At 38.4% G+C, this 27,786-nt stretch overlaps 1 protein-coding gene across 1 annotated transcript in view; it reads left to right on the top strand.

The window, feature by feature from the left end:
- DOCK10 (dedicator of cytokinesis 10) overlaps window positions 1-27,786 on the top strand; it is a 121,942-nt gene that overhangs the window by 56,799 nt on the left and 37,357 nt on the right. The window contains exons 8-25 of the mRNA XM_018080034.2: window positions 659-842; window positions 2,424-2,509; window positions 3,423-3,506; window positions 4,552-4,707; window positions 6,199-6,420; window positions 7,130-7,252; window positions 7,860-7,942; window positions 13,493-13,615; window positions 14,926-15,005; window positions 16,074-16,261; window positions 16,859-16,924; window positions 17,774-17,866; window positions 19,726-19,849; window positions 20,002-20,123; window positions 20,804-20,890; window positions 21,434-21,526; window positions 23,473-23,591; window positions 26,426-26,495. Of these exons, the coding sequence (XP_017935523.1) occupies window positions 659-842; window positions 2,424-2,509; window positions 3,423-3,506; window positions 4,552-4,707; window positions 6,199-6,420; window positions 7,130-7,252; window positions 7,860-7,942; window positions 13,493-13,615; window positions 14,926-15,005; window positions 16,074-16,261; window positions 16,859-16,924; window positions 17,774-17,866; window positions 19,726-19,849; window positions 20,002-20,123; window positions 20,804-20,890; window positions 21,434-21,526; window positions 23,473-23,591; window positions 26,426-26,495 (2,103 nt within the window). The remainder of the gene's footprint in view (window positions 1-658; window positions 843-2,423; window positions 2,510-3,422; window positions 3,507-4,551; window positions 4,708-6,198; window positions 6,421-7,129; window positions 7,253-7,859; window positions 7,943-13,492; window positions 13,616-14,925; window positions 15,006-16,073; window positions 16,262-16,858; window positions 16,925-17,773; window positions 17,867-19,725; window positions 19,850-20,001; window positions 20,124-20,803; window positions 20,891-21,433; window positions 21,527-23,472; window positions 23,592-26,425; window positions 26,496-27,786) is intronic.

Below are 27,786 nucleotides of genomic sequence, written 5' to 3'. Positions count from 1 at the left end.
AGTATACTGGGCATGTGTTCTTGTTCTGTACTTGAAAAGGATACCATTGCAATGACTGATCAGTACTATACCTCAACTTTTGCCTTTTGTAAAGAATTGTTGAGATCCCCTTAGTTGTTTTTAAAATCCTTCTAAAATAAAGGTAGAGGTGGGAAGTACCCATTGTAACCTTTTATTGTGCAGGAATTTGTCTTGTTGCAATCTTCTGGAAAGTCCTGTTCCCACTGAGCAAATGTTTGCATGACTTTGGTTTGTCTTTCTGAGAGTCTGGTGTGCTGGTAAGGTATAGGAGACTTGTTCTTTAGAACTGTTCTCTTCAGACAGCTTTGACTTGTGTAGCAGTGCTATACTTTGCCTTCAAAGGTCTTTTATTATTCCACTTGGGAGGTATTCCTTTCTGTAGTATTGTCCAGTCTTCCCTTTTTATGGCTAAATAGAAGATGTATGTTTGGCCACAGATGCACAGCGACTCAAGAAAAAATTGACATAAACTTATGTTAATATTGCACTACTTGGATTTTCTTTAAAGCCACAGAAGTTTACTTGAATGTTATTTTTAAGAAGTGACCATATACAAGTCCATCTTATGGATGCCTTTTTCAGTACCTTTTTATATTGGTTCTAGTGTTTATTTTTTCTTTTCCTTTTGTTCCAACAGAATAACAGGCTTAGGAAACATGCCTTTGAACTGAAAATGAATGACCTCACATATTTTGTGCTGGCAGCTGAAAATGAGCAGGATATGGATGACTGGATTTTCACTCTCAACAAAATCCTGCAAATAAATCCAGAGGGAGCCATTCAGGAGAGGAAAAGTGCAGATCTCACTGATCTGAAACTTGGTAAGAGTAAATAGTCTCTTGTGTTGTTAGGGGTTTTTTTAATCAAATGCAAAAAATTAAACTTTCAGATATCAGTATTGAATCATTTTAACTGCCTGAGTCTGTAATGGATTCTGTACCTGCTGCTTCGTCAGGAATCAATACCAGTCTTGGCAGTCCCTGAGCAATGTCAGCTAACTCCCCACAGATCATTTTCAAAAGGCTGGAGGGGAGGTAAAGCTGCTCCCCACAAAGTCAGCAGGAGCAACGTGGCTCTGTTTTGCATATGCAACTCTTTTTCAAATTTAGTCCTTTCTGTCAGTGATCTTGCTAGTACTTTGTGTTTTACTGTCCTGGAAGTCTGAAGGTTTTAAAGAGTTTTGTGCTAGAGAGTGGTCAGATTATTTCTTTTTCCAGCATTTTGTTTTCTTTAAGAATCTGGAGTATTATAAAAAATAATAATCCCAGCTGTGGTATATTACTCTTTCCTGAAAGTTTATTGACTTTTCATTTCTTACTTTTTTGAGTTTGCATATTAATATGCTTTTGCTGTGGAAGAAAGAATTGGATGCTCTGTTATACTGTACTCTTCATGTGGCAGTAACTCATTCCTCCACGTAATAAATCCACGTTCAGTTTGGATGAGCCCCAGCTGAAATTCTAAGACTGAAAACACTTGAAACCTTAATACAGATTTGAATTGTGTGTGCTCTGAGCTGAGTCAAAGCTTCAAATCCACATGCATCTGACTCTTAGGGAAGTTCAGAGCTAATTGAACTCCTTAGCCTGATGTTTATAATAAGGTCTGATTTCAGAAGGACAGGATGCTCTTCATATAGCCAAAGACATTTTTATAACTTGGAGGCAAAAGAGTCTTGCTCTTCAGAATCAGAGAAGTACTTTTGAAAATCCCACCCACAGGGGATATTAATGAAACAGGAAGAAATATGTGCATAAAAGGTCAAAAACGCAGGCTAACAGAAAACAGAAGTTTCTACTGGTAAAAAGACCCTAGTAACAAGCAACTGGAATGTGCTATGGAGTTAACTTGTCAAAAGGCATGATGCTTTCTTGGCAGAAGAGCCCTAAATGGCTGTAATGACTTATCTCACATGAGGCTGAACTACCTCGTGAAAAGAGAGCAGTCCCTGGTGAGCTGAGTAAAGCACAGGGCTTGCTGTACAGTGCTGTTTCCTGGATCCATAGATTTGCAGCTCGCAGAGTCAGGACTGCATCCCTCTCCTTCCCAAACCAAAATATTTTAGTTGACATAACCCTTGGTGTTGCATCAGAAAAGACTGAGAGAGGAAGGTCTTTGTTGTGGGCATGAATGTTTGTCATGGATGAATGTCTTGGATGTTTCATTGAATAGTCAGGCCTCTTGTTTGGAAGCTTAAACATAGACTAAGTTATAGTAAGCAGCAGTGGGAAGTGGGGTTGAGGAGAACAGAAGTTTACATTAGTATCACTTCCATTTGTTAGCCTGGTGACACTAAAAGGAATGAAAAGAAATAGCATGAGAATGGGTTCTTTTTTTCTTTTAAACCCAGTGGTAATAGCAAGAATAATAAAACAATCTTTATTTTTTTTCTTCTCTTCAAGACCCTGCAGAAGTTTCTGTGAATTATGATTGCTCTCAGGAAGAGACAGATTCTTCAGAGAACACCTTGCACCCAGACTTTGCAAAAGTAATGGATATTATATTTATCTTTACAAGTTTACTGGAAAGAACTTCCTAGGTGAAAAATGCCTGCCAATAGGTGATCATTAATATTATGAAAGGTTCAAAAACATAGCACAGCCCATTGCAATTATTAGAGATACAACAAATGACCAGAATAACTTTCTTTCTGAACAAATGATTGTTTTGTTTAAGTGAGAAAATCTTCACTAGATGTAAAGAGGTGCTTCACAGAGAAGTTCAATTTAGACCTATGAAGTCAGTAAGGGTCTGGTCCCTGCAGTTATCTGTGAAATACTGCTTATCTTAAATGCACTTCAGAAGAGATTGGCCCTTGGAGAGTCAAGATTTCCCGTGTGACTAGCAAAGAAACAAGCTCTGAACTGCTCATTGCCTTCTCTAACTTCATTGAAAGGCACATGTACTGTCAGGGGAGGCATTTTGTCCTCTGGATCTCATAAACTGCTTCATGTGGATGAGATAATTGTAGACAGTGCTAAGAAGCTTTTTAATGAAAATCTAGATTGGAAATGCTTCACTGCTCCCCCTCCTGCCCTCCCCTGGCACAAGTGTTTTTCTGTGGGGCTTGTTGCTGAGGTTTTTTTCCCTTCCACTTGCAGATCTCTAAAATAATTTCGGTGCACCGATCCACCATTCTGACCTTTTACCCAATGGATAGCATACACGAACATACATGAACTTGAATTATTTATTTGATCTATTTTGGGATTTCTTAGAAGTATCATGGCCTGAAAATCCCTGCTTCACAAACAAAGAGTGCTTCAAGGCGCTTTGGGATAACCGCTGCAGAAGCGGGAAGTGTCGTTACAAGTGAAACATTGATTGTTCATTTAGAAGTCTAACAACTCTATGGATTTCTGTTCTTGTGCAGAAAACTAATTTATTATCTGTCACCACAGTATATCACAGAAACAGAAGAAACAGTGAAAGCTTCTCGAAATACAGAGCGACTAAACCTTTTCTCTTTGGATCCTGATATAGCAGTAAGCGATTTTTAAGTTGTTTTTTTTTCAAATTCTTCGAACTTTTAAAGTACAGGTGGTCTGAGCTAACTGGGTTAGCTAAGTCACCAGAGTGGATTGTAGTTCAGCAAGCAGCTGGGTATACCCAGGACTTCAGCTCTGAACGGAGAGGGAAGCTGTCTCTAGTCCATAAAGATTTCTGTATAGACTCTACACATCTTTGTTTGCAGAGTGGTTGAGGATGGCAGTGACCTCTGGAGGTCATCTAGTCCAGTTGAGCTAAGCTTTGAATTAGCTTAAAGCAAGCATTAAAGCAAACTGAAAATATTACAAGATCAGAACCTTCTCTAAGACTGGCAGTGTTACAAGAACAGTGTTCTTACTGTTATTCTTTACATGGAATTTGATTACACAAACATAAATTGATATAAAAACCAGTGGGAAGGTACAGATGAAGGTATGCATAATGTTTAGTGTCAGGATTCAAAGAACATTATTTCTTGCACTGAATGTAATTTAAATGGAAATTTTATTTTAGTTGAACAGAAGACTTAAATAACAATGGGATCACTATATATTTAAACTTGAACCTGTTATCAATAAACTGTAACACCATTATTAGAAAATATTAATCGAATTGAAATAGTGGTGTGGTATATAAGTAAGGGTAAAGGACAGGAGAGGTCTGAAGTCTCATTCTAAAATTTGGTTTTAAGAGTCTGAAAATAGGAGGGTGTTTAAGCTATATGAAGAAATTAAGAGCTAAAGTTTCAGAAACAGTAAGTAAACAAGAAAAAAATCTGTTCTAAAATTAGAAGAAACCTAATTTTAATTCCTAATTCTGCCTCTGACGTCATTTATGTCCTCAGGCAATCTTTTTGGTTTGCTTCGTAATCTATAAATTAGAAATAACACTCATTTGCTATAGTAATATGAAGAGACCAGCAGTGACTTTTTGAGGTTTTCAGGTGCTTCTTCAGTGATTGTCAAGACCTTTAAAAAGCTTACTTAGTTTTGGAATACAATGCCTTTTCCAGTGTATAACAAATTGGCCAACTTATTTCAGGCATTGAATCCTCAGAAAAAGGAGTTTCCAGGGACAAACTTGGTGATAAAGCCATTTGAAGAAAAGCCTGCAAAGAGGATCCTGATAACTTGCAAATCCCTCAGTTTGAACCTCCAGGCCTGTGTTACTGAAAATGAAAATGATCCTTCAACCAACGTAAGCTTTTCTTATTTCCCTGTGATTTTTCTCTTTCCTTTTTTTTCTCTCTCTTTCCATGCCCTTATTACTTTGGAAAGAGAAAGGGAAGGGAAACCTGTATCACACACACGTAGTGCATCCACTCCTCCTCCCCTGACTATCCCTTTGGATTGAATAATGAAACTGATTAACTTTTCATTAGACATTTTGATTTAGATTGCAGACTTTTAACTACATTTCAGTGGAGAATTAAAAATCATTGAGGGTTCTTAACAATTGCTATAAGAAAAACAAGTTTAAACTGCCAAGACCTATCTATCAGCTGCTGGTGAACTGGGGATTTTTTTTTTTTCAGAGAGAGACCAGGAATGAAGCAGATTAAATTACAGAAGAGAAGGCAAAATAGAAAGGACAGGATGCTTATCTAGTGGAAAAAATCTTGCTAAAAACAGGACAAAACAGAAAATTTTGCTTTTTCTTACTGTAAGATAAAAGGACAGGGAAAAATGAGATGTAGATATCAGTCTATAGCTTTTAGTTCTCCTCTGAAGCAGGAAAATTTTGAGACATGAATGTCCTGGCAACTCAGCTTTCATATTACATATGAGACATTGATTTGTTTGTTGATTTGTTTGTTTTTCATTTGAAGATGACCTCTACAGCGAGTCCCTATTCAGCATGTTGTGATCAATATCTTTTTTTGGCAGGCTGGAATAACTGTTTAAATAAAGTCATGGTAACTGTACCAAGGGCATGCAATATTCAGTACAGAGGCTGAAAAGGCATAAAACATTGTACCTGCTACACATTGGTTTTTATCTCCAAAGTTCTAAGATTCTGATTTCTGGACAGCTCAGGTGGTGTTATTCTGAGCCTGATGTCTTCTGTCAGAACCACGGATGCTCTTTGGAGGTTACTCTCAGTCATAGGACTGAATGCCCTGGTACTGTGCCATAGAATAAGTGGGCACTGTCAGAGTGGTTTGAATGCTCTTGGTTTCCCAGCAAAATGGAACATGTGTTTCCCACAGGATAATACACCCACGCTTTTGTGTTGAGCCAGTAAACATTTTTCATCTACTTACGTTTGTCATCTTTGTGCCTCATTCCTGACGATCCCTGGAAAGCCCACCCTCACTCTTCCTTCTTTTATAATGACTCTGAATCTACATTTTAAAAATCCTGTAATGTGTTTTCTGGGGCTCTATTAATTTATTCTAGCAATTAATTATCTGTGACAAATACATTTGGTTTTGATTCTGTAAGTTTCTAAAGATATCAATTCCTGTTCTGGCACCCTGTTAACAAACTATCTTTAAAAACCCCTAAAATCACATGATTGAAACTAATTTGGGTGGGGGTGTGTGTGAACCTGTGTTTTTAATGCATCTCGTAATTTGTAAATATTTATTTGCTTTCTTTTTTTCTAGTTGCGAAAACCCATTAAAAGATAGACTTTACCCCCATCCTCTTAGTTACCACTGTATTATGTTTCTGGTATTTTCTCCAGGTAGAGCCTTTCTTTGTGAGCGTGGCACTGTATGATGTCAGGGATAGCAGGAAGATCTCTGCTGATTTTCATGTGGATTTGAACCACCCCCTTGTCAGACAGATGATTTCAGGTTCCTCCTGTTCATTAGAAAATGGCACAGTTGAAAATATAGACTCAAATGAAATGGAAGAACCACAGGTCAAAGGGTTCCCAGAAGAATGGCTGAAATACCCAAAACAGGTATTCCACATGTGACTTATTTTAGTTCTGAAGTATTCATTTTCATTGGAGAATTTTTGTATACTACCAGTGGTTCTTGTTTTCAAGAAAATTCTTTTTGTGTGTCAGTGGAACTTGTATACAGATGCTTGATTTCTGAGCTCCCTGTATAGACTTTAAGACTATTTACAATCAAAACTTTGATAGAAGTTAGTGTCTCATTTGAAGAAACCACCCATATTTCCTGTGCTCTTTGGGTCCATTTGCTGTCCTCTCCTAACCAGTCAAACAAAATCACAACTCAAAACAACACCAAGATGCTACATTAATCTCAAAGTGCTTCCACATTCTCACTGCTGTGAGCTGTATGCTGAAACACTAGGTATTACCTTTTTTTCTCCCTTTCATTCCCCTGAGGTATGACTGATTTAGGGTAGCTTTTAAGTACTGTCCAAGAGGAACAGTTAGGTCAGGCAGTGCTAACATGGTCACACTGCCTTTTGACTTGAGTCAGTCTGTTTGCAAAGTGCTGCATGAGCACAGGCTTCCTTCAGCACTAGCACAAAGATTTTATTTTCTCTCTGACTGTATTGAATATATAGAGATAATAATCCTTAATAATGCCTTCTGAATTTGGTTTGTTATTGTTTCCATCAACAGGGAGCACTGGCAATATTTCGTTTCTTCAGTATTGCTGTAACTTTTTAACTGTTTCCCCTTTTACCCACAGGCTCTTTTCTCCATAAGTAATCCTCATTCTGAGATTGTACTAGTGGCAAAAATAGAAAAGGTGCTTACAGGAAACATTGCCAGCAGTGCTGAACCTTACATTAAGAATCCTGATTCTTTTAAGGTAATGTAACAGGAACATCACTTCCTTCTTTGTAATCTGCAGCCTGTTGGAAGCTGAAGGCATTCCAAATTGTGCTGATGAATCTCAGCAGTGTGTGGCTGCTGAACAGGACAAGCTCCCAGGAGGCCCACGCTTCAGAAAGCAAATGTCCAAGTTCCATTGACTAAATGAATGAAGGACCATTTTGTCTGCAACATGCAAATGCATTCATTGTACATTGCTATGCCAGTTATGACTTGGCAGAGGTATTCTTTTTCAGCAACCTTTTATGAGCTAGGGAACTTTGTACACATGCAAAGTTGGGGTAGGCACCTGTTTGAGAGCAGGCACTGCACCTGCATTGGGTACATCACAGAAAACTGGAATAACAACTGTAATGCAGTTCTGACTAAGGGAGTGGTGACAGGGTTTAGTTTGTCAGCAGCATCATATTTGTCTTGTGTTGTCTTTGCTGTGCACCTGGAATCTTTGTTATGGACAGTATCAGGCCGAATTATTTTAGGGACACTATAACCTCTTCAACAGAGGAGTACCAGGATGTACTCTGTGCAGCATTTAAGATGTTAGAATGATATTGATGAAATAATTCACACTTCCTTTCTTGTAGTGTGCACAGAAGGTGTTAAAATCCAATAAGCAGTTCTGCAGCAAGCTGGGAAAATACCGTATGCCATTTGCTTGGTCAGTCAGGTATGTATTTGCTCTTTTCATGATTTTATAAGCATCTTATAGCTTATTCTATTCCTGGATTTCTGTCCTTTTGTTCTTTTCCACTTTTTCTGCCTGAAGCTAAGCAAAGCTTTCTGCCTGGTCCAGGACCCCAGAAGATCCTGCAGCTTTATTATTTCATTGCCCTATTTTTCTCACAGCTAAACGTCAGTTACTTTCTCATTAAATGTTACTGTGGGGGAATCTTTTCTTCAGGTATGTAGTGAAGTTACCAGGGAGTAGCAAAGGTAGCTGACAGAATACCAATTTATCGTGAGCTCCACATTCATTGAGTGCTAAAAATTACCAAAGAGATTTCAAAGTCACAGTCCTCACAAGAATTTCCTGCAAAGATAATTATGGTCTGAAATATAGTTGCAGTGGCTACCCAGAAAGTAGGTGCACAGGTGTGAAGCTCTGTTCTGGTTATGATGCTTGTCAAGTTTTAAGAAAAATCTAACCAAGGATTTGAAGTGCCTTGGGGGTGATATTGAAGGATTGTGGTTCAGGTAGTCTCGCATTTTTCGTGGTTAGTAGGTGATGGAGAACTTGTATTTTCTTGTTTGGCAGGTCAGTTGGGTTTTATGTCAGGTCAGTGACATAACTGACAAGAATGAATTTTTGTTCTTCCTCTCTCTCCTCCTGTGTAATTTCTTGCTGGTCTCGCCTCAAGATTGAGGCACTCCTGTGCCTTTTGATCACCTTTTACCAAATATACCTTTTTTTCTGTTTGTTCTCCCTTCAAATTTCCATGTAATTCCTTTTGCTCTCCTCTCCCTTTTTTCCTTCTCAGTCTTCTGTAATTTCTACAACTTATTGCTGCCCTGGCATGAGAAAGCTCCCTGACTGAGACACTCCTTTGTGTCCCTGTGACAGCTCTCCCTTCTTTCTGCCATGCACAGAGCAGGGACTACAAATTTTTATATTCCCTATAAAAAGGAAATCTGTCAATTGCCAAGTGAAAACATTCCTTCTCCTCTGTGGCTTCTGTTCTCACAGTAGCAGGCCAGGTGGAGAGCTGCCTGAAGTTGTAGGGAGAAAGAAAGAGCAAGTGCTAGGTGAAAAAGTCACATTGTGGTATCGCCCATGACTATGAGAGAGAGCTCTGTGTGCCTCTGGTGTGGAGTGTGGAGCACCAGGATTACACAGATTCCCATGACACGTGTGGGGGAAAGCTTGTGATTTTAGAATATGGTGCTTAGATTGCAAAGAGGAAAACATGCTGTGAGGTATGGCCATTTGAAGAGTTCATTTATTTTTTATTGACATACTTTTTTGTCAATATCCAGTTAGATAGGAGAGGTAAGTGCATGCTTGCTCGAGAGAAAGGCAGATAATGTGTTCTGATCTGTCATCGCAAGCTCAAGGATACTCATAAATATTTACTACGGTGTAGCCAAAGGACCATTCATCAAAATCATATTGATGGGTTGACAGAGCCACTTTCACCTTGTAATGGACTGTAAAATGGCAAGAGGTGCAGGCTTGGCACCGGACTGACTTGAGACTTCTTATTAACTCTGTCCTCCCTGCTTGTGGTCTGTGATGATGTCCTGCAGCTTGGTCCTTGCTGTAGCTATCTTTAGGTACAACAATGATTTTAACTAGTTTAGGGTCTGGCTAGGCACTCGTGCATGTGGAGAAGGCTAGAACATTCTTTCACACCTTCAGCAAATCTTGCCGAGAATAAAATACAGAAAGGTTTTCTTCTCATTTTGAAAGAAGTGCATTTTCCTTTTATAGGATTCTCCAGGTGTCAATCCCTAGTTGCCTGTAGAACTGTAGCTGCAGGTCTGCATTTGCTCTGCCTAAGGGAAGACTTAACAGACATGAGTGAAGTTCTGCTGCTATCCCTGTGAGGTGGATAGCACCATAAATGCCTGTCAAACTAGGGTGCACTGAGAGAATTCAAATTCTGCACTCATTTACATCTGCTTGTGTATTAACATTACTCAGAACTGACTTTGGTAAAAGAAAAGTATAATTTGACCCTGTAAAATCTATTTCTATTTTCACAGCTTGAAAATAGAAGTTTCCACATGAGGCTATCACACTACAGGGGAAAAACGGTTTGGCTGTGATAAATAGCAAAACCCTGGTTTGGAAATGTGTTTTCCAGCTAGTTCATTCTGGCATTAACCACACTCCTGTTTTTGTGTGGAAATTTTCCCTCCTTTAAAGCATTACAGATGGCCACAGAGTGATTTTTACGTATACATTCAGCAAGCCAAAATCTTGACAGTTGAGTATTGTGCATGAGACTGAAGCTCTTAATTAGCTCATGTGGCACCAGTTTGTTAGCATTGCTCAAAAGTATGACTCAGGGTTCTTCTCTGGTTTCTCACTGGAGTTGGTGGGATCTGGTGTCTGTGTTCTCTTGCAGGTATAATTACAGTATGTGTTAGAATTACAGTGTGTCAGAGCCTCATATTCCTGCCAGAACTGCCAAAGTTTGCAAATATGTACCTGAGATACATATTGTAGATGTGGGAGGAAGTTTCATTCACTGAGATTAGTTTTTACACTTTTATTCCTTCAAACCTTCTCCACCCTCGTAAACATCATGTTTTAGAGCCCAATATTTGAATCCTTCAGTAGCTTGTGCAGCTGCTGATTCAGTTCTCAGCTGGTGTAGGTTGATGTAGCTGAAAGCAGTGAGGCTGCATTGATTTCCAGTAGCTGCAGATCTCACACCGAATGTCTAACCCTGGAGGTGAGAGATTTTTCCACAAACCATAAACCACTACTTCAAAAGTACTTCTTTTGATGCTAAATTATGAACAATGTATTGGTTTACTCTGCTCAAAGAATTTTTAGGATTGTGGATTATCAGCTAACAATGTCAGAAGAGTAGAATCATATAAACACTGAGATGATATTTCAGTTTCTTTAGTGTAATCTATTTATTTGTTTTCCCCTACGTTACCACCCTTAGAATCTCTCCAAGATCTATTTGCGTGAAATTTTTCTTATTAAAATATCTCTAGTAAATAAGTACCTGACAGTAAGGCATTGTTGTCATTCTCAAATGCTTTCAGTATGTTCACTGTGACAAGGAGCACTCTTGCTCCACATGCAAGGATCTAGCAAAACATGGGACTGTGGTTATTTAGCTGCAGATGTAATACATTCAGTACTTGCTGCTCTGGCAATTCTTCAGTTTTAACAAACCCGGGCAATGGAGACACCAGTACAGTTTGACCAGCAGAAAATCATCTAACTCTTCTCTGAGTGCATAAAATACAGCTTTTTAAGGAGGGTTATGTTGTTTTCCATGAACATCTAAGTTGCTCATGTAGTAGTAAGAACTTTACATAAATGGAGTATTGTGTGCAAGTTGGAGAGATGGAAATACTTCCCTGTTTTGTAGTGGTTTCATGACCTTAATTTTGTCCTGGGTGCATTATTTAGGCTGGAATATGCTGCTGAACTGATGAGGAGCAGTTCTAGAGGTAAAGCATATGATACCCAGGGAGCACTGATGATGAAGAGCAATAGTTGTGGGCAGAATGACTCTGTTAAGCCCTTCTGACTCCAAACCAGTGTGGCCAGAAAGAAGGAGTGGATAATTGTGGAATGGTTTGAGTCAAAAGGGACCTTAAAGATCATGAAGCTGTGTCCTTGAGCCTCCTGAAAGGCAGTGCTCAGTACCACCGATCCAGAGTGAGCTACTTCCAACTTTTTTTAACTTTTACACTAACATCCTCAGCCCTTCCTTGGTGAGTGCCCCTACACCCTGCTGTGCTGAGCAGTGGTTTGCTTGGTGTCAGAGCCTGCCCTGGAATTAGTTAATAAGCTCCAGCAGAGCCTGGGTTTGCTCAACATCACACTGCAGAGCCCAGTGGCATAGCGGAAATCACTCACCAAATGTTTTAGTCCTCTCTGTTAGTCTGGAGGTGGAAGAAGTGCTGAGTCCAAGAAACATCATAGTGTCACCAATACTGTAATAATTATTAAAGCTTATCTTTTTTCTTTCCTTTTTTTCTTTTTTTTTCTTTTTTTGACAGCAGTTTGATAGGATTTGTAAAGTAAGTGGTGGCTGCCAGAAATTAGGTCTGGTTTCTCATTAATAACTTAAGATCTTTGACACAGAGTGTTGGTGTGGACCTTATTTCCCTCTAATAGCTGGAGGCAAAAATCTGATAGAGTTGATTATTCTCTACAGTTGCAAAGAAATGAAATAGGGCTGCTTCTCTCAATTAAGTTAAGATACAGTGCATTTATACTTATACTTGGAATCCTCTTCCAAAGGTTTGCTGTGTTATTTTGCATCTGGCAACAATTTGTCCTGGCATCAATTCTTCTTCTCACTGGCAGTGGAACAGAGAAGTAAATTAAGGAAGCAAGATTGGCCAAATGATTCACAGAACAGCACTTAGTGTCAAGAACATTTTACTTTTGTTAAGCAATGTTTTTTCATACTACAGTTGAATCCAAGGTTTGTTAATTTGGATAGCTGTTACATTATCCGGTCCAGCCAGCATGTGTGATACTTGGGGATATACAAAGGGCACTGGAATGTCTTAATTAAATCTTGAAAGTGTCAATGAGCAGGAATGGAAATATCTGGAAATGTTTTTCTGTGCACACAACAGCTGATATTTATTGTTCTCAGTTATAGATTTTTAACACTTCATTTGGCACTTTGTAGCTGGTTCACCAAAAATTCAGTTGGTGCTCCACAAACCTGTTTTGTGAAGAAAAGCTAAGCTGCAGTGAGTTGGTGTCTTGCTCCTGGAGGGCACAGGACAGAATTAATGCATAGGAGCATTCATTGAGGTCTCTAACCTGGTTCTGCAAAAGCATTTCTTTGTGTGGTAAGATATGGTGGTTGGGATTTGACAGCTTGCTGTGATTTCTCTTATTTAAAATTGTAACGATTTTCCTTGGATAATAACTTCTTGGACAAAGCTACCTATTGAGGTTGTGAATTCTTCAAAATGCTTCCTAGAAATGAGGAGTCAGGCTCTTTGTTTAAGTGAGGAGTCATGTCCTTGATGGGTGGGAAGGATGGTGAGGTGCCATCAGGTGCAGGGTCCTGGCTCTCAGCCGGGGCTGGTCTCTCTGGGCTGGAGAAGGCAGCCTTGCAGCCAGGCCCATGGAGGGCTGGGAGCAGCAGGGAGCTGCCTCCAGTGAGGAGCTGTGCACTTCCAGCTTTCCAAAGTGAGACTAAGCTACAGAAGAGGGGGGAAAAGTGGTGGATGTGGAGCTAGATGATGATCTGTGCCAGCACTAAACCCCAGTGACTCCTGGCTCACAGCACTGGGGTCAGTGGGGACTCTGCATCACGTGAGACCAAACCAGGTCTCAAGCCTTTGCAGGGCTGGGATTGCACATGGAAGTAAACTGAAATTGTCTGTCCTCCTGCAAATATACAGCTCAGCAGGACTTCCTGGTGTGAAGATCTGCAGGGAGCCCTTGAATTTGTGTAAGAATTCATGTCATAACCTCGTTAAAAGATTACGTGACAGTTTCAAATGTTCAAACATATGGGTGAGTGCTTATGAACATGTAACTTTTCTTTCTTTATAGACCAGTGTTTAAAGATAATCAGGGAAATGTTGACAGAGACTCCCGATTCTCACCTTTATTCAGGCAAGAAAGTAATAAGATTTCCATGGAAGATTTGATGAAACTAATAGCAGAATACAGAAGGTAAGGAAAAATGTTTAATTTGCTTTAAAAAAGAATAAAAGCTTTATAAAGCAGTGCAGAATAATTTTCACTGTTTTTTTTTCTTCATTTAACACAGAGTGCCAAACTGACCATATTAAATTATTTTAAATTAGTGTTTTTCACATTAAGCTATTACCTGCCAAAGGGTGCTTTAGGTTGGACTTTCCAGGAAAACTTAACATTAATAAATGCTAGTATAAGCTAAAGATAGTGTTTCCTTAAATTAGCTTCTGTCAGGGGAGAAGTAACTTACTTTAAGTAAAGTAACCTACTTTACTGCAGGTGAAGTAACCAACAAGGGAACATTATCTCAGGGAAAAAAAATGAAGAAAATAGAAAAAAGGAGAGAGAGAAGTTAAAAACATTCTTTATAGGTTTCCCCACTCCTTGCTTTTGTTTTTTTGGGTCTCCATTACAAACTGAAGAGTGGACATTGAAAGGAAAACCATCTCAAAATGTTTGACAGTGTGTAAATCAGTGAACAGCAGTTTGGCTGGATAGTCTTCCACACAGGTATAAATCAGGTTAATCCTAGAGCAGAACCTATGTTTATGCTGGATAAATGACATGAGAATTGAACCATGAATTCCTTCTTGTCCCTTCCACTCTAAATGTGCCTAAAAATGAATTAATCTAAATAACTTCTGTTCCATTTGTATTAAAAAGATCACAGAAAGATTGAATGTCAGCTACAGGGAATGGATCAAGCCCACAACTTGCCATGCCATCTTACTGGTCAGGAAACTTTACTGAAATTCTCTCTGCCCTTAGCAGTCACCACTGCTGTGTTTGTCTCTCTAAAGCATCTCCTAATAAGAGAAATTTAACATCATGGGTTTGGCACTTCTCAAATTTCTTGGGCACAAGGAATACATCTTGCTCCCTTTTCATGGCACTTGCAGAAGCCATGTTGCTGTGGGCTCCTCTCATCCCAGTGCTCATTGAATTCCTTTTAGGGAACATTTGATTCAGATTTTAGAAAGAAAAAGTAGGTGAGTTAAATCTATAAGGATTGGTTCACCAGTTTTTTCCTCTTCTACAAAATAATATTGCTTGCAAAGAGAAGGCAGGAATGAGAACAAGGAAAAGAAAAAAACACAAAACATCATATTTCTTTTCTGCTGTTACATTTGATTTTAACTTAATAGCCAATAGATGTATGTGAAATGGGTTTAATATATATTCCTATCTTAAATCAGGGTCTGGTTTTCATTTTAAATCAATTCCTGTGATGGGTCTCATCTCCATTGTTCTAATTTTCTAAAATGTTTTCATTTCTGTCCTTGCAGAGCAGAGAAGATTAGCAAAATACAGACCATACCTGGCTGTTTGGAGATTGCAGTTGATTGTGTTCCTTTGGAACATCCAAGTATGATTCCACTTTAAAATTAATTATTGTAATTAAACAGGACATTTTCATAGGCATTTCTGTATATAATTGCTGCCTCGAGACAGATCTGGTAGAAGTGCCTGTTGAGTAGAAAAATGTGTGCAGAGGATTGTTCTTGATTATTTTTTTTTTATTTAATTACACCATCATTTGTTTTATTTTGTACCTGTTTTCAGTGTCTATGAAAGAGAGGAAAGAGAAACCACGCTACTCTAGATGGCACAGAGCTGCTTCTCCCCAGCCTGCTTGGGCTGCAGAGTGCCTGCATTATCCTGCAAGGGGCAATATCCTCCTGTGCTAGTTTAGAAGGAAGTAAAATTTGATGGAAGGAAGTAAAATAGGGTTTGAGGAAGGAATCTGTATGCAGGACTGTCAAATGGCTTTTCCCAACAATAGCTCAGGACAGCCCTAAGTTGGTGACCCCTCTCAGCTGCTTTTGCTGAAACAGCCCTTGAGTTCTCCCTGAAGTTTAAATGTCTCACTGATTTAATGGCAGAGGCAAAGAAAGTATTCTCTGTCCATTTTCAGTCTCTCCCAGTCTGAGTGGTGGGGTGCTTATTTTTATCTTCTGTTTCTTGATCTGATTTCAGGTATCCCAATTGCATCATATATTTAATCTAGTTCTGCACTACTTGTTTCTTCATTTTATTTACCATGTTATTAGATAACAGAAAAACTTGAATGAGATCTTGAGCTGTAAAATTGATTAGAAGCAGCAGCACTTCAGCATATTCTGTTGAAACTGTTCATATACCAATTAGGCTGTTATGCCATTAAATGTCATCAAATACTGTGTGTGTCAAAAGAGGCTTCCAATGCTGTACTGCTTAACTCAAGTGAGATAAACCATTTAAGGATGATATATTGCAATTGTTCTGAGGTAACATATAAATTTAAGGCATGATTTGACCTGTTGCCTCTCATCATTACTCATTGCTTGCAAGTTAAGGCAGGATTTTGCATGTTCCATATCAATATTACTTATTAGTAGTAAGACTGTAAAAACAAACATAATATGTGATGGTTCTCTTTTCTGTTATTTTGAAGACTGTGTAACTTCGTCCTTTATTCCAATCAAACCATTTCACAATATAAAGGAGTATCAACCTACAGTGGAAGTTGAGGAGTTTGTGCAGGAATCAACAAAATATTCTCGACCTTACAGAGTGTACAAGAACCAAATATACATATATCCAAAACACCTCAAGTATGATAGCCAAAAACACTTCAACAAGGTACAGTATGGGACTAATTCAGGCCAACAGTGGGTAGTAGGGTACTGCATGAGCTTTTGTTAGAATGAAGGAGGACTTATAAAAGAGGGGAAAATAGTGATTTCACTCACTTGGCTTTTCACTTTTTCAGTTTCTGCAGTCATAAAACACAATACAATTTTAATTAATTGAATCTGGGTTAATTTAAAACTGTATCAGTGATTCAAAGAGAGATCATGTGGTAATACGTTTTTCACAATTTTCAGAAGGGCTTTATTTTAATGAAATAATGTGTGCAGACAAAAATTAATCTGGCTAATATTTGTAGTTCTTAAGTGAAACCTGAGTACTACTTATATTTTCATGGTGATTGAAAAATAATTAAGGACAAGACATAGGTAAGTACTGGTCACTTAATAATCTGCTTCTACACAGTCATTTTGAGGTCTGGCTTGCATTTTGCCAGTTCTTCTGACTTAAAGGCATTATGAATATTGATCACCATCTGCATGTTTATCCTAGGTTTTGAAAAGACCTAATTTCAGCCCTGTAGTTTGCCTGAGTTTTTATGGGTATCCCATTTCTGATTTAAGCTTTAATGCATTCCTGTCTTTCCAGGCAAGGAATATAACAGTGTGCATTGAATTTAAAAGCTCTGATGAAGAAGGAGCAAAGCCACTAAAGGTGAGCTACAAGAGTGTATTCAGAGGACGCTGTTTCTGAGGACATTACTTATAAAACCCAGGAATAAGAGCTATACTGATGGAAACAGTTAAAGAGTGAATGTTGTCATACATCCCTCTGCATCTGTACTGTGGTTCTGTTAGATCCCAGCTTGACATGGTGATTCCAGCTTACAGTGGCACTTTGCAGTGCCAGCTTTCTGGCTGGTGGAGGGCAAAGATGATATTAGAAAAATGAACCTTTTTTTACAGTGCAGCTTGCTTATTCTAGAGTTTAGCATTTATCATACAGTTCTCACTGAGCTCAGGACACTTGATTGAAAAGAGTCAATCACAAACTTAGAAGGCCCTTAGACTTAATTCTTAACTTCTGCTATTGCCCAAGAGCTATTGCGTAGTATAGTTGTGGTCTAATTTCCCCACCAATAAATAATATTGCCATTTCTCAGTAATCAAGATCCCCCAGACAGACTCTGCCAGAAAGGAGATTGTTAACTGGGATAGCTTTTATAACACTGAAAAGTCAGTAAGGGCACTGTATTGTGTATTGAACTGCATAAACATGAAACAGCTTTTGTAAAGGTTTTTGCAGAAAACTCTGATAACAGCAAAGAAGAAGTCTAATGAGTCTGCATTGCTTAATTGAGCATAGGGTAATTTTCACAGAATCAATGGACTTTTACTGGAAGTATGTATAAGAAGTCCAGGTTTGATCACTTAAAACGTTCCTTTTAATATTTGATCAAAGTAACAATCAATCTTTCATGACATTGTTTTCAATGTGCATGCATATTAGATATACCAAGACTAGTATCTTCACAATGTAACTAAAGCATGTTCCTTTTATCAGTGCATTTATGGGAAGCCAGGTGGATCATTATTTACAACATCAGCCTACACCTCTGTGCTACATCATTCCCAGAATCCTGATTTCTATGATGAGGTCAGTCTGCTTTTCCTTTCATTAAATGTCTGCCAGTCCTCATGTTTGCCAATGAGACAGAAAAATATCTGTAAAGAATGCTTCTGTTACAACTGCTTGTGTGTGTGGATGGGCCTGTGTTATGTAGATTGAGATGCAGTCTCACATTTTGTTTTCTTTTCTTAAATCAACTCAGTGAATCATTCCTTTTGTAAGATGTTCTGAGTACAGTTAAGATGCTGTAGAATTAATTAGGAACAGTCCAGCTCTCTAAAATGCACGTCTGGATTGCATTAAGGGTCCAGCTGCATCTCTGAATTTAATGGAAACAGTAAACATTATGATGAAGTGTAGAGCCAAGTGTCAGAACAAATCCCTCTCTGAGATATAAGATCTGCATTGGGGCATTTTTGTTGATCCAGTGGTCTGAACAGAATGTACAGTGATGTGTAGTGGCTGCAGCAAGTCATTTAGCTGGTGCTTTTGAGGGTAGAGCTATAGAATAGGGTTCATATGTTGGGCTTTGCCAAATGTTAGTCACACATTTATGTTTCACCAACACCAAGTATTGATTCCTCAGGCTTTCTGCAGGTGAACTTAATTTCACCCTTAGAGTGACTAGTGTGTTTGATGGCCTGTGAATGTTATGTGTCTGTCCTGGGTTTTCCACTACTGCTTTATGTGTAGTGATAAGACTGGCAAACAGCACAGTGTATACAGCCAGCATTTTCCAAATTTTTCTTGGAAAAACTTCCCTTTTCAGTAAAGATTTACTTTGATAAAATGGCAGAGCCAAGATCAGCAGTTAATGTACAACTACATGTGATGTATCGATTGTAAGATTCATGTTTAGGAACTGAGTGAAACTTAAAGCATTACATTTTCAAGATCTTGAACTCCCTGTAAATCCTTTACAAGACATGTCATGGGGTTTAACAGATCTGAAGGTGCCCTTCATGTGATGCTGGTGAGCCATTTGGTTCAGGCAGATTACTTTCAACTTGAACAAAGAGCTGAATTCAGATGTTGATAGCCCGTTTGCCTGGAAGAGATGTGCACCTGCCCTGGATGTCCCTAGTACAGCAAGTGCAGTCTTTAAAAGAATGTAGTATGTTAAGAAAAAAGTTGTCTTGATCTCCATGTCTGAGTGCCCATTTCATATGTATGTTTATGGTATTAGATTCTTACCCATAAGCTGATTCAATACTGGAAGCATTTGTCAACAATTTCTAAACCTTACTCTAACTTGGATAAACTTCATCATAGCTCACAAGGACAAAGGGTCATTTTTTTTTTAGTTCCTATGGTAACATTTTTGATTACTTTGTATTTTTATTCAAATAGATTAATAATTCCTCGAGTCCAGTAGGTAGGGATTCATGGATGGTGTGATACAGGGTTTAAGACTGAGCAGAAATCATAAATAAAAGTTTATTTCCTTGTCAGCCTTTATTACTTGGTCTTTGCCATGAAATGATGATGGAGTAGCAGAGATGTCATTTGTGTTTTCAGATGGTCATCCTGAAAATATGAGCATGGTTGATGGCTTTTATGACTGCTGGAGTGCAGGTGGTCACTTCTAAGCAGGGTCCATCACTCTTTAGTTCTGTCCTTATTCATATTACACTCTTTCACCATAAATGAAAATATTCATCCACAAGACAAAGTGGAAAAAAACTGTTTAAAGTAAAAATGATAGATGATCATCCTACAAAATTTCCTTAAGAGAACATTTATTACTATGGGACAAACATTACCCAGTAAAGGCAGGCTGTATTTAGACCTCTGCATAGAGAGAGATGTCACTCATTTAGCCCATCTCTGATGCCTGGTTTAATCAATTTTTAACCTAAAGTGAGGTGTAACATTTTACATTTCAGGTGAAAATTGAACTTCCCACTCAACTCCATAAGAAACACCACATTCTGTTTTCATTTTATCATGTCACCTGTGACATAAATGCAAAAGCTAATGCCAAAAAGAAAGAGGCTCTGGAAACACCAGGTACCTGTAGTAGAATTACTTTCAATTATAAATATAAATGATGTACATTCAAATAAGGATTGCAAAATTATTGGCTGGATATTATTGTCTTCCTTTGAACTTCAGAAGCTCATTTTTTCCAAAGAGTCATGTTTATTTGTTCTTGTGCACAGTGGGATATGCTTGGCTTCCTTTGTTGAAAGATGCCCAGTTAGCTTCCCAAGAACACAACGTGCCAGTGGCAAGCAGTCTGCCTCCCAATTACCTGAGCCTTCAAGAACCAACTAGTGGAAAGGTATTAATTCATCCTTCCCTATTATTCAAATGGTGCAGAGCATTTATTTTCACATGTTTTACATGAGATCAGATTTCCATTTGCATTTACTGGGATGTGTAAACAGTAAAAAGGGTATCTGTCTTAGAATATTCACTTGCATATCTCTGAGTATAGGAACTAATATATGTAGCAGTGGACTGAGTGGCATATGTTGCTGATTCACAGGTGTGTATGGGAAAAGTGTATTTTACAGCTATGTATTCTACAGTGTTATACCTAAGTTCTCCCAAATGTAAATCAGAGTGGTCAGAAAGAACTCTTCCCAAACTCAAGCCATATGACATTTATTCTCCAGCTGATGTGATCCACAATTGTGATTCATTCTCCAGTTTTGTGGTGTGATATCATATTTTCCCGCTGATCCTGCCCAGCTTGGATTATTTCTGCCTCCTTGTGTTTGTTTTACTATTGTCATGAGGACAGGGTGGGGCAGTGATCTGGTCCCTTGAATGAGGGACAAGCATTGGGTTTGTGTTAAAAAATGGGTTTGTACTGCAGTAATTCTGTGTTTGTGAAAGCACAGTAGCCAGTACAGTTCGTGCACACTCGTGTGCAAAGCTATGCACTGAGAAGTCGATGCAAACTTGAATAAGTAGGAAATAGGTGGGAAAATGTTATTTTTGGTTTTGTTTTAATAGCAGATCGGCTGTGATGTAAAATGGGTAGATAATGGGAAACCACTTTTCAAAGTCTCTACTCTTGTTGTATCGACAGTAAATACTCAGGTAAGCCAGCCTTCCTCTTAGCTCTGTTATCTGCTTACAAATAAAAAGTGGCAAGGAATGTCTGAAAGGTGTTCTAAAATCTTGTGTGAATTTGTTTCTATAACATTTAAAGGTTATTTCAGTGTAGAAGGGTGAGATGCCAATGATGGAATACACACTTTAAGGAAAAATAAAAATTGCTTAAGGTCATACCAACAGAAAAATGGTGGAATATCAGTTTAAATAGCAAGAAAATAAATTGTGAGCACCAGAAAGAAAAAAGATTCTGGCCTTTGGAATTCCTTAAATTGTGAGGAAAAAAGTAATCACTCACATCAGTGAAAAAACAGTGGTCAAAGCACCTAGAAACAATTTGTATATAGCAAGCTGTGCTGGGCAATGGGTTGGACTAAATAAGTTGATTTTCTTTCAGTGCCTCACTTCAGTGGTGGGGGCATGGGTGTGTTGTTCATGGGTATCACAGATGATTGCTGTAATCAATTTCTGGGGCTGAATTCTAATCTTTGCTATAACACACATTAATGTGAATGTTTATCATTTTAGGATCCATACCTGAATAACTTTTTCCATCAGTGCCAGGAAAGGGAAAAGGATCTATCTCAGCCTCCTACCTCAAACTTTGTCTATTCTTGTAAGGTAAAGTAACCTATAGCATGAAGTGCACCATACAACTGTATTTAGGGCTTTCTCTCAACTCATCTATTGCTGCACAGCTCTAAACAGGCTCACCAGGAGGCAGTGGGTCAGTGACAGCTCTGGTTTGATGTATTTGATGTGACAGATGCATTTCTGATCACAGAGCTGCCTCCCATCCGTTCTCATTTAGAGCATGGCTGCATCTGCCCCACCAGCTTTGATAATCCAGCCTATACCAAACCTCAGATCCTGTTAAAGGATAATGTAATGTTGCTCTAGGAATGAATGGGAAAAGAAGTTATAGTCTGTAGACCTGCAATATTCCTGCTAATCCTCTCTTGCCTTAAATAAATTCTATCCTTACCTCCTCTAAACACCTGGATGTTATCCAAAGGACTGCTCAGGGTATTTTGTGTGTATAAATCAAGGGTTCTTGTTGCCTGTCAAGTTCTGAAATCAGAAGGAACATACCCTTTCTGCAAAGATGAAGCGAATAAGCAAGGGCTGCATAAAATGTTCCTGTATTCAATAGAGGTCAAAAGCTTTGAGAAGGGAGGAGTATGACAAGCAAATTCAAAAAGCAGCACGTAAAAGTAAGGCCATGATTCTTTGCCTGTTCATGAGTGCTGAAATTCAGAGTTCTTGCTCTCTAATATGCTTACAGAACATTAACAAGCAGATAAGCAAGAAAACTGAAGGGTAGATGTGACACTGTTCCATCTCTGAACTGTGACTCTGAAACATCATGCATATACATTTTTTTATATTTCCTTTTAGCAGTCTGTAAAATTTAATAAGTGTTTTGGGGTTTAGATGTTACCATCACGTAGGTGCTTTCCCCCTTTCCTTCATTGTTCATATTTTCCTGTTTGAGTGTACCTTAATCAGATATAAGCTGCTTGGGAAGAGATTTTTGCTTTAATAAAGAATAAATTCCAATAAATAATGGTCATTCTCTGGGCAAGTCCATAAGGGTGGCCACTACTTTTGTTGGTAGATGCAGGTAGACCTGAAAGGAGTGGCTTTGTTTTCAGATACTGTCTTGATGTAAAGAAATTATCAAGAGGCGTGTTCACAAATCAAAGCATCAGTGTTATTTAGAGGTTATAGCTCTACAGAATGAAGTCCTTAATTAATTTCTGGGAAGCCATTGAGCATATTAGACAAAGTTTAGGAATCCACAAAAGTTTTACAACTTTCTAGACAGTAGTTGGTTACCTAAACTACCGGAATTGCACTGTTCTTTATTTGCTGTTTGCAGTTTACCTAATTTCAGTAATTTTTATAAGAAAACAAATACAGAATATTTTACTTTTATTTATAAATCACTAATACCTTTGTTAGAAGTTCTGGAATGATTTGGAAATGACTGAAATAAAAACCTAGGAGAAATTCAAAGGAGGGGTTTGGTTTTTTTAATTAAAAGCTCAATATCTTTCTTGAATAGAGAAGATAATATAATATCAGTCCAGTCAGGTTAGCTTGTTAATACTACTTTTTACCACTGTACTTTTAACAAAAGTATTTTAGCCACAAGTTCAGTTTATCAGATCTCTGCATTAAAAAAAATGAGTTTTCATGAAAATAGGAAATGCATGTGTTTGAAAATAGTAATTAACTTCTTTTATTACCCTGAGATAGTTATCCTTAGTGAAATAAGAAAATTGATTTGGGTTTCTCTCTTTTCTCTTCTTTTGCTCTTAAGTCAGGGTAGAAAAAAATACTGGAATTCTGAAATTTGGGCAATACCTACAGTTGCATTGATGATCATATTTAAAACAAAGTCCATTGGGAACAAGTCCTCAACTCAGTTGACCTGTTTTCCTACTGCTACACCAGTGCATGTACTGCACTTTACCTGCCAAAGCAGGAAAGCTTCATGGTGGTTGTCAGCTTTCATTGCCTGTATTGGAAGTCCCTCATTTTCTTTCTTATATCCCTTACAGAATTTGCTGAGGATTGAGAAGATCCATGTAATTATGAATTTTCTTCCTATAGTTCTGAATCAACTCTTCTGGGTTTTGGTGCAAAACAGTGATGATGAAGTTACAACAGCTGTGACCAGGTATCTGAATATTTCTTTCTTCACTCAAGGATGCAAATGTAGATGTCAGTCCAATTATAGCTGCTCTATGACATTTAGACTTCAGTAGGTGAGAATGCCTGCTTGCCCCTTAACACAGGGCTCTGCAAATAATGCATGTGTCTGACTGTGATACCAGCCAGGAAATCCTTGACCTTGGTGGACACATCTCTCAGACCAGAGGCAATTGTAGGTAAAGTTCTCATTTCTAAGGAGCTAAGTGCTTCCTGACAAAACTGGTTTTCAGCTTTGACTCGTGTTTGGTTCTGAGGATGTGGCATTCAGCATAGAAAGAGCTTAGCCTATTGCTGCATCCAATACAGAGTCAAAACAACTAGGTCACACTGTTCCAGGGCATTTTTTAATTAGAATATATCAGCGATAACTGAAAAGCAATAGAAGCATTTTCCAGTGAGTGGGCAAACAACTGGAATGATTTGCTGAGCCTCTCACCCTTCGCATAATGAAATTGTCTTTATTGATACTGTTAATCAGGGTAGTGGGAAAAAAAATACTAGAGAGATTATTATTGGTCTCTGCAGGAGGGCAGAAAGTTGCCTTCCATTTACTTCTGGCCATAATGGTGTTTTGGTTGTACTTCTGCCAGGAGCTAAACATGGGGACTACAATACTACTAGTAGGAAAAAATTACAACTGTCCCTGCAACCCTGTTAGACTAATCTGCTGTCAGTATACTTTATTTTCTTCCACAGACTGTGCTTCAGAATTAGTTCCTGAAGAAAGATTAATTAGGAAAACTTAAAGGAACAAGGAAGCAGAATTCCCCATCTTAGCCTTGAAAAGCTAGAGTTTCAATCTGCTTTATCAAAGGATTGTGGCATTTTTCAGGGCAAAGTCTGGTTTAACAACAGCTAGGAACTAGGATTAAAAGAACCTTTCCTGGTAAATGTGTGTGATTTCATCAGTGCACACTGTTTTCAAGGGAGAGAGGCCATCAGACCTTTGTTGGCCCACCTTCGTGGCCAACAAATGAACTGATGTTTAGGCTAGAGAGAATGAAGATTTTAGTCCCAGGCTACAATTTCAATGTCAGTTAACTGACCAGAAAAATGCTGTAGAAGGAGCAACTGTTTAAACTACAGTTTTAAAGATTAGATGGAAAAATGGAATGATGATAATTTTTTCATGCTTTGGAGTTTGACTATACACCCACCTGGCCAAAAAAAAAAAATAAAAAGGAGAAAAACCAAGCCAAAAAACAAAAAGGAGAAGGATCTCAGTGTCTTTTGCTTGCATGTGTGGTAGGTTTTGTGCTGGTAGGACTGATGTCAATGGCAATATGCATGTCTGCTGTGTGTGTCATTCATTGACGTGTCCTATATATACCCACAGTGATTTTGTTCTGAATAGCTTGAAGCAGCTTGTGTTGAACTTATTAAAGGCAACAACAACAGAATGAGAGCATAGATTGGCTTATGTGTTGGGCAGAAAACATTCCTTTTATACTCTTATGGTTATTTACTTGTCTGGGGGCCCAGTCATGTCATCATTTCTTTGTCACATCTTTACCAGAACTCATTTCAGTTTCAAAGCAGAATGAAGGCTGAAGGATTGAAGTGGACACAGTTAATTCTGTCATAGCTTTTGTGTTTTGCTACAAGTTTTACTTCTCCTACTAACAGCAAGAAATTAGATATATTAAAAATACTGACTTAAAGAGAATTATAAAGCTTTTGATTCCAGTAACAACTGCCAGAAATCACTCAAGTCACCAAGCTAGTCAAAAGGGGTATTTGTATGTGGACCACAGTCAGGCATATTAATAACCTATTTTAGTCACACAGTTACTATGCATACCCCTCAATTCGAGATATGGTTCACTAATATTTGACATGAACTGTTTCCTAGCCATCCTTTTAACATAAAAATAAGATTATAAAAGAGTTGTTTCTATATTAAGTACCCTGAAGAAATGAGATCCCAATAATCAAAAGGAAATTATGGTCGAGTTGAAGAAGACTTCTTGCCCAGACTTGTGTTTTCTAAAGCAGGATGATCTCAAACAAAGATGGCCCAGGTACAAATTGAAAAAGAAACTTTGCTGAAGTGCTTGGTCTCAGGCAGTGCCATGTCTGCTGTTAGTAGGAGCTCAGGTTTTGAGAGTGAGTGCTGGCATGACCCAGGCAAATTTCTTCCCTGTTGCAGACTCCCAAGCTGATCTGCAGATGCCCAAAGCATCTGTGGTCACACCCAGTGTCCAGCCTCTCCCTGCTGTGCAGTAACAAGAGGATGCTTAGCTCAGCCTCTTGTGCTGGTTCTGGGTCCAAGGATATGGGTAAACAGTGCAGGAGAGGGGCCTGCTTGGGCTTCAGCCCAGGCTTGTCTTTGTTCTTGATGAACAATGACATCATATGCAAAATATCAGAGAATTTACAGATTTAAAAAGATCTGAGAGAACCAAACAAGTAGCATTCCCAGAGAAAGGTGCTCTTGCCTCTCTGTTTCACTAACATACTCCAATTTTTGTTATTCCTAAGTATCCAAGGTGTGTATAAGCTTTAGTTGATTAACATTTTCTTTTGTTGTGATGACAGTACATTATCCTTAAAACTGGGTGCATTTTGTTTGGCCAATGCATATGTAACAGCACAATCCATGCAAGTGGAGAACCCAAGGAATGACTGGGTTTTTTCCCAGTGGACAGATTCTGTACACGCCATTCATCATTTGGATCACATCCCTCATGGACTGTTTTACCTGAGATTACAGTAACAGGACAATGTGATGCACCAGGTGGACTTTCTCTGCCTTATGAACCAAAACAGCTCAATTTTTTTTCTTTCTTTATCTTGCAGAGTTCTTACCCACATTGTTGCTAAGTGCCATGAAGAACAATTAGACAACTGCATCAATTCTTATGTGACGGTATGGTTGCTGTTGTAATGTTAACTACTGGAGGGGTGGAGGGGTTTGGTGGTTTTGTGCCTTTTTTTTCCTATTTATTGATTGTACTTGTTTGTAGCTTTTCCTGCATTTGCATCATAACTTTCTGCCACTAGTGACTGTGTGACTGTAGTGAGGAAACTAACTTAAAAACTGTTCCTTTGAGGAGAATGAGGAATTGCTCAGGTCTCCTCTGCCTGGTGCAGCTTTTTTTTCTCCATCAGATACCAAAGTCAAGCAAGCATGGGAGCAGGAAGCTGCAGTGCACTCAACTGATAACTAGAACTTACATTTTAGAAGCAAAACCTGGTGCAAATACACTGCCACTGAACTGCTAGGAGTGTAGCCTTAGTGTCAGTCTTTGTGAAATGGTGCTAAACTGAGAATTTCCCACCATGCAGGGTTTGAGAAGGAAGGAAGGGGAAAATAACTACATGAAAGATCATGAAACTTCAGCCAGATAGATACTAGCAAGAGATATTTAATGCAGCACTCCTCTTGACTGTGATGAGATTTATCACTATGAAGTATCTGACCATCTATGTTGTATAGGTACAGGGCTGCCTTCATTGCAGTTGAAAAGGGTCCACAAGTAATTTTTATGAACTAGGTACTTCTTGGTGCTTTTCCTGGTTGCAAGGTGGCTGCATGTCTCTTAGGAATCTCTAGCTTTTTAACTTCTGATTAAGTCATGATTTTAGTTTCAAGATCCCATGTTTTTGCATTTGCTCTTGTACATGAATTCTTTTCTCATCTGTGGAGTTCAGATTCTCATAACTTTTCCCTGTTTACTCAGCTTTTTTCATCCATTATTGTTTTGAAGAATAGGGTATATTTAGAATAAATATGGCTATGTTCTGTGTGGGGAGTTTGGGTCTGGACAAGCTGTAGTATAACTTAAAATAACAAAGGAGTGGCCTCTTTAAAGATGATCTCCTTGTTTTCTGTATCAGTTGAATATCCATTAAATGAGTATGAATAATGCTGTTGGCCAGCAAGTTTCTCATCATCAGTACATTTGGGTAACAGCTTTATAAGCTGAGAATTTTATGAAGCAGTGTGTTTTTAAGTAGAAGCATACATTAACTCCTGTTACTGGCACAGGCAGAAAAATCCATCAGCACTTAAGGGTGTTACACTTATTTTTTCTCTTCACTTGCCTTTATTGTTTTCTCTCACTTTTAGTTGCAGGGGAGAGGGCTAGTAGTCATACTAGATGAATCAGTAATGAGAAAGTTGTAAGATCTCTGATTATTATGTTTATTAACTTATT

The sequence above is a fragment of the Manacus vitellinus genome, unplaced genomic scaffold, assembly GCF_001715985.3.
Source record: "Manacus vitellinus isolate BGI_N305 unplaced genomic scaffold, ASM171598v3 scaffold_49_pilon, whole genome shotgun sequence".
Classification (NCBI taxonomy): Eukaryota; Metazoa; Chordata; class Aves; order Passeriformes; family Pipridae; genus Manacus; species Manacus vitellinus.
The sequence above is the reverse complement of the archived record's forward strand: the minus strand, read 5'-3'. Positions and strand labels throughout refer to the sequence as shown.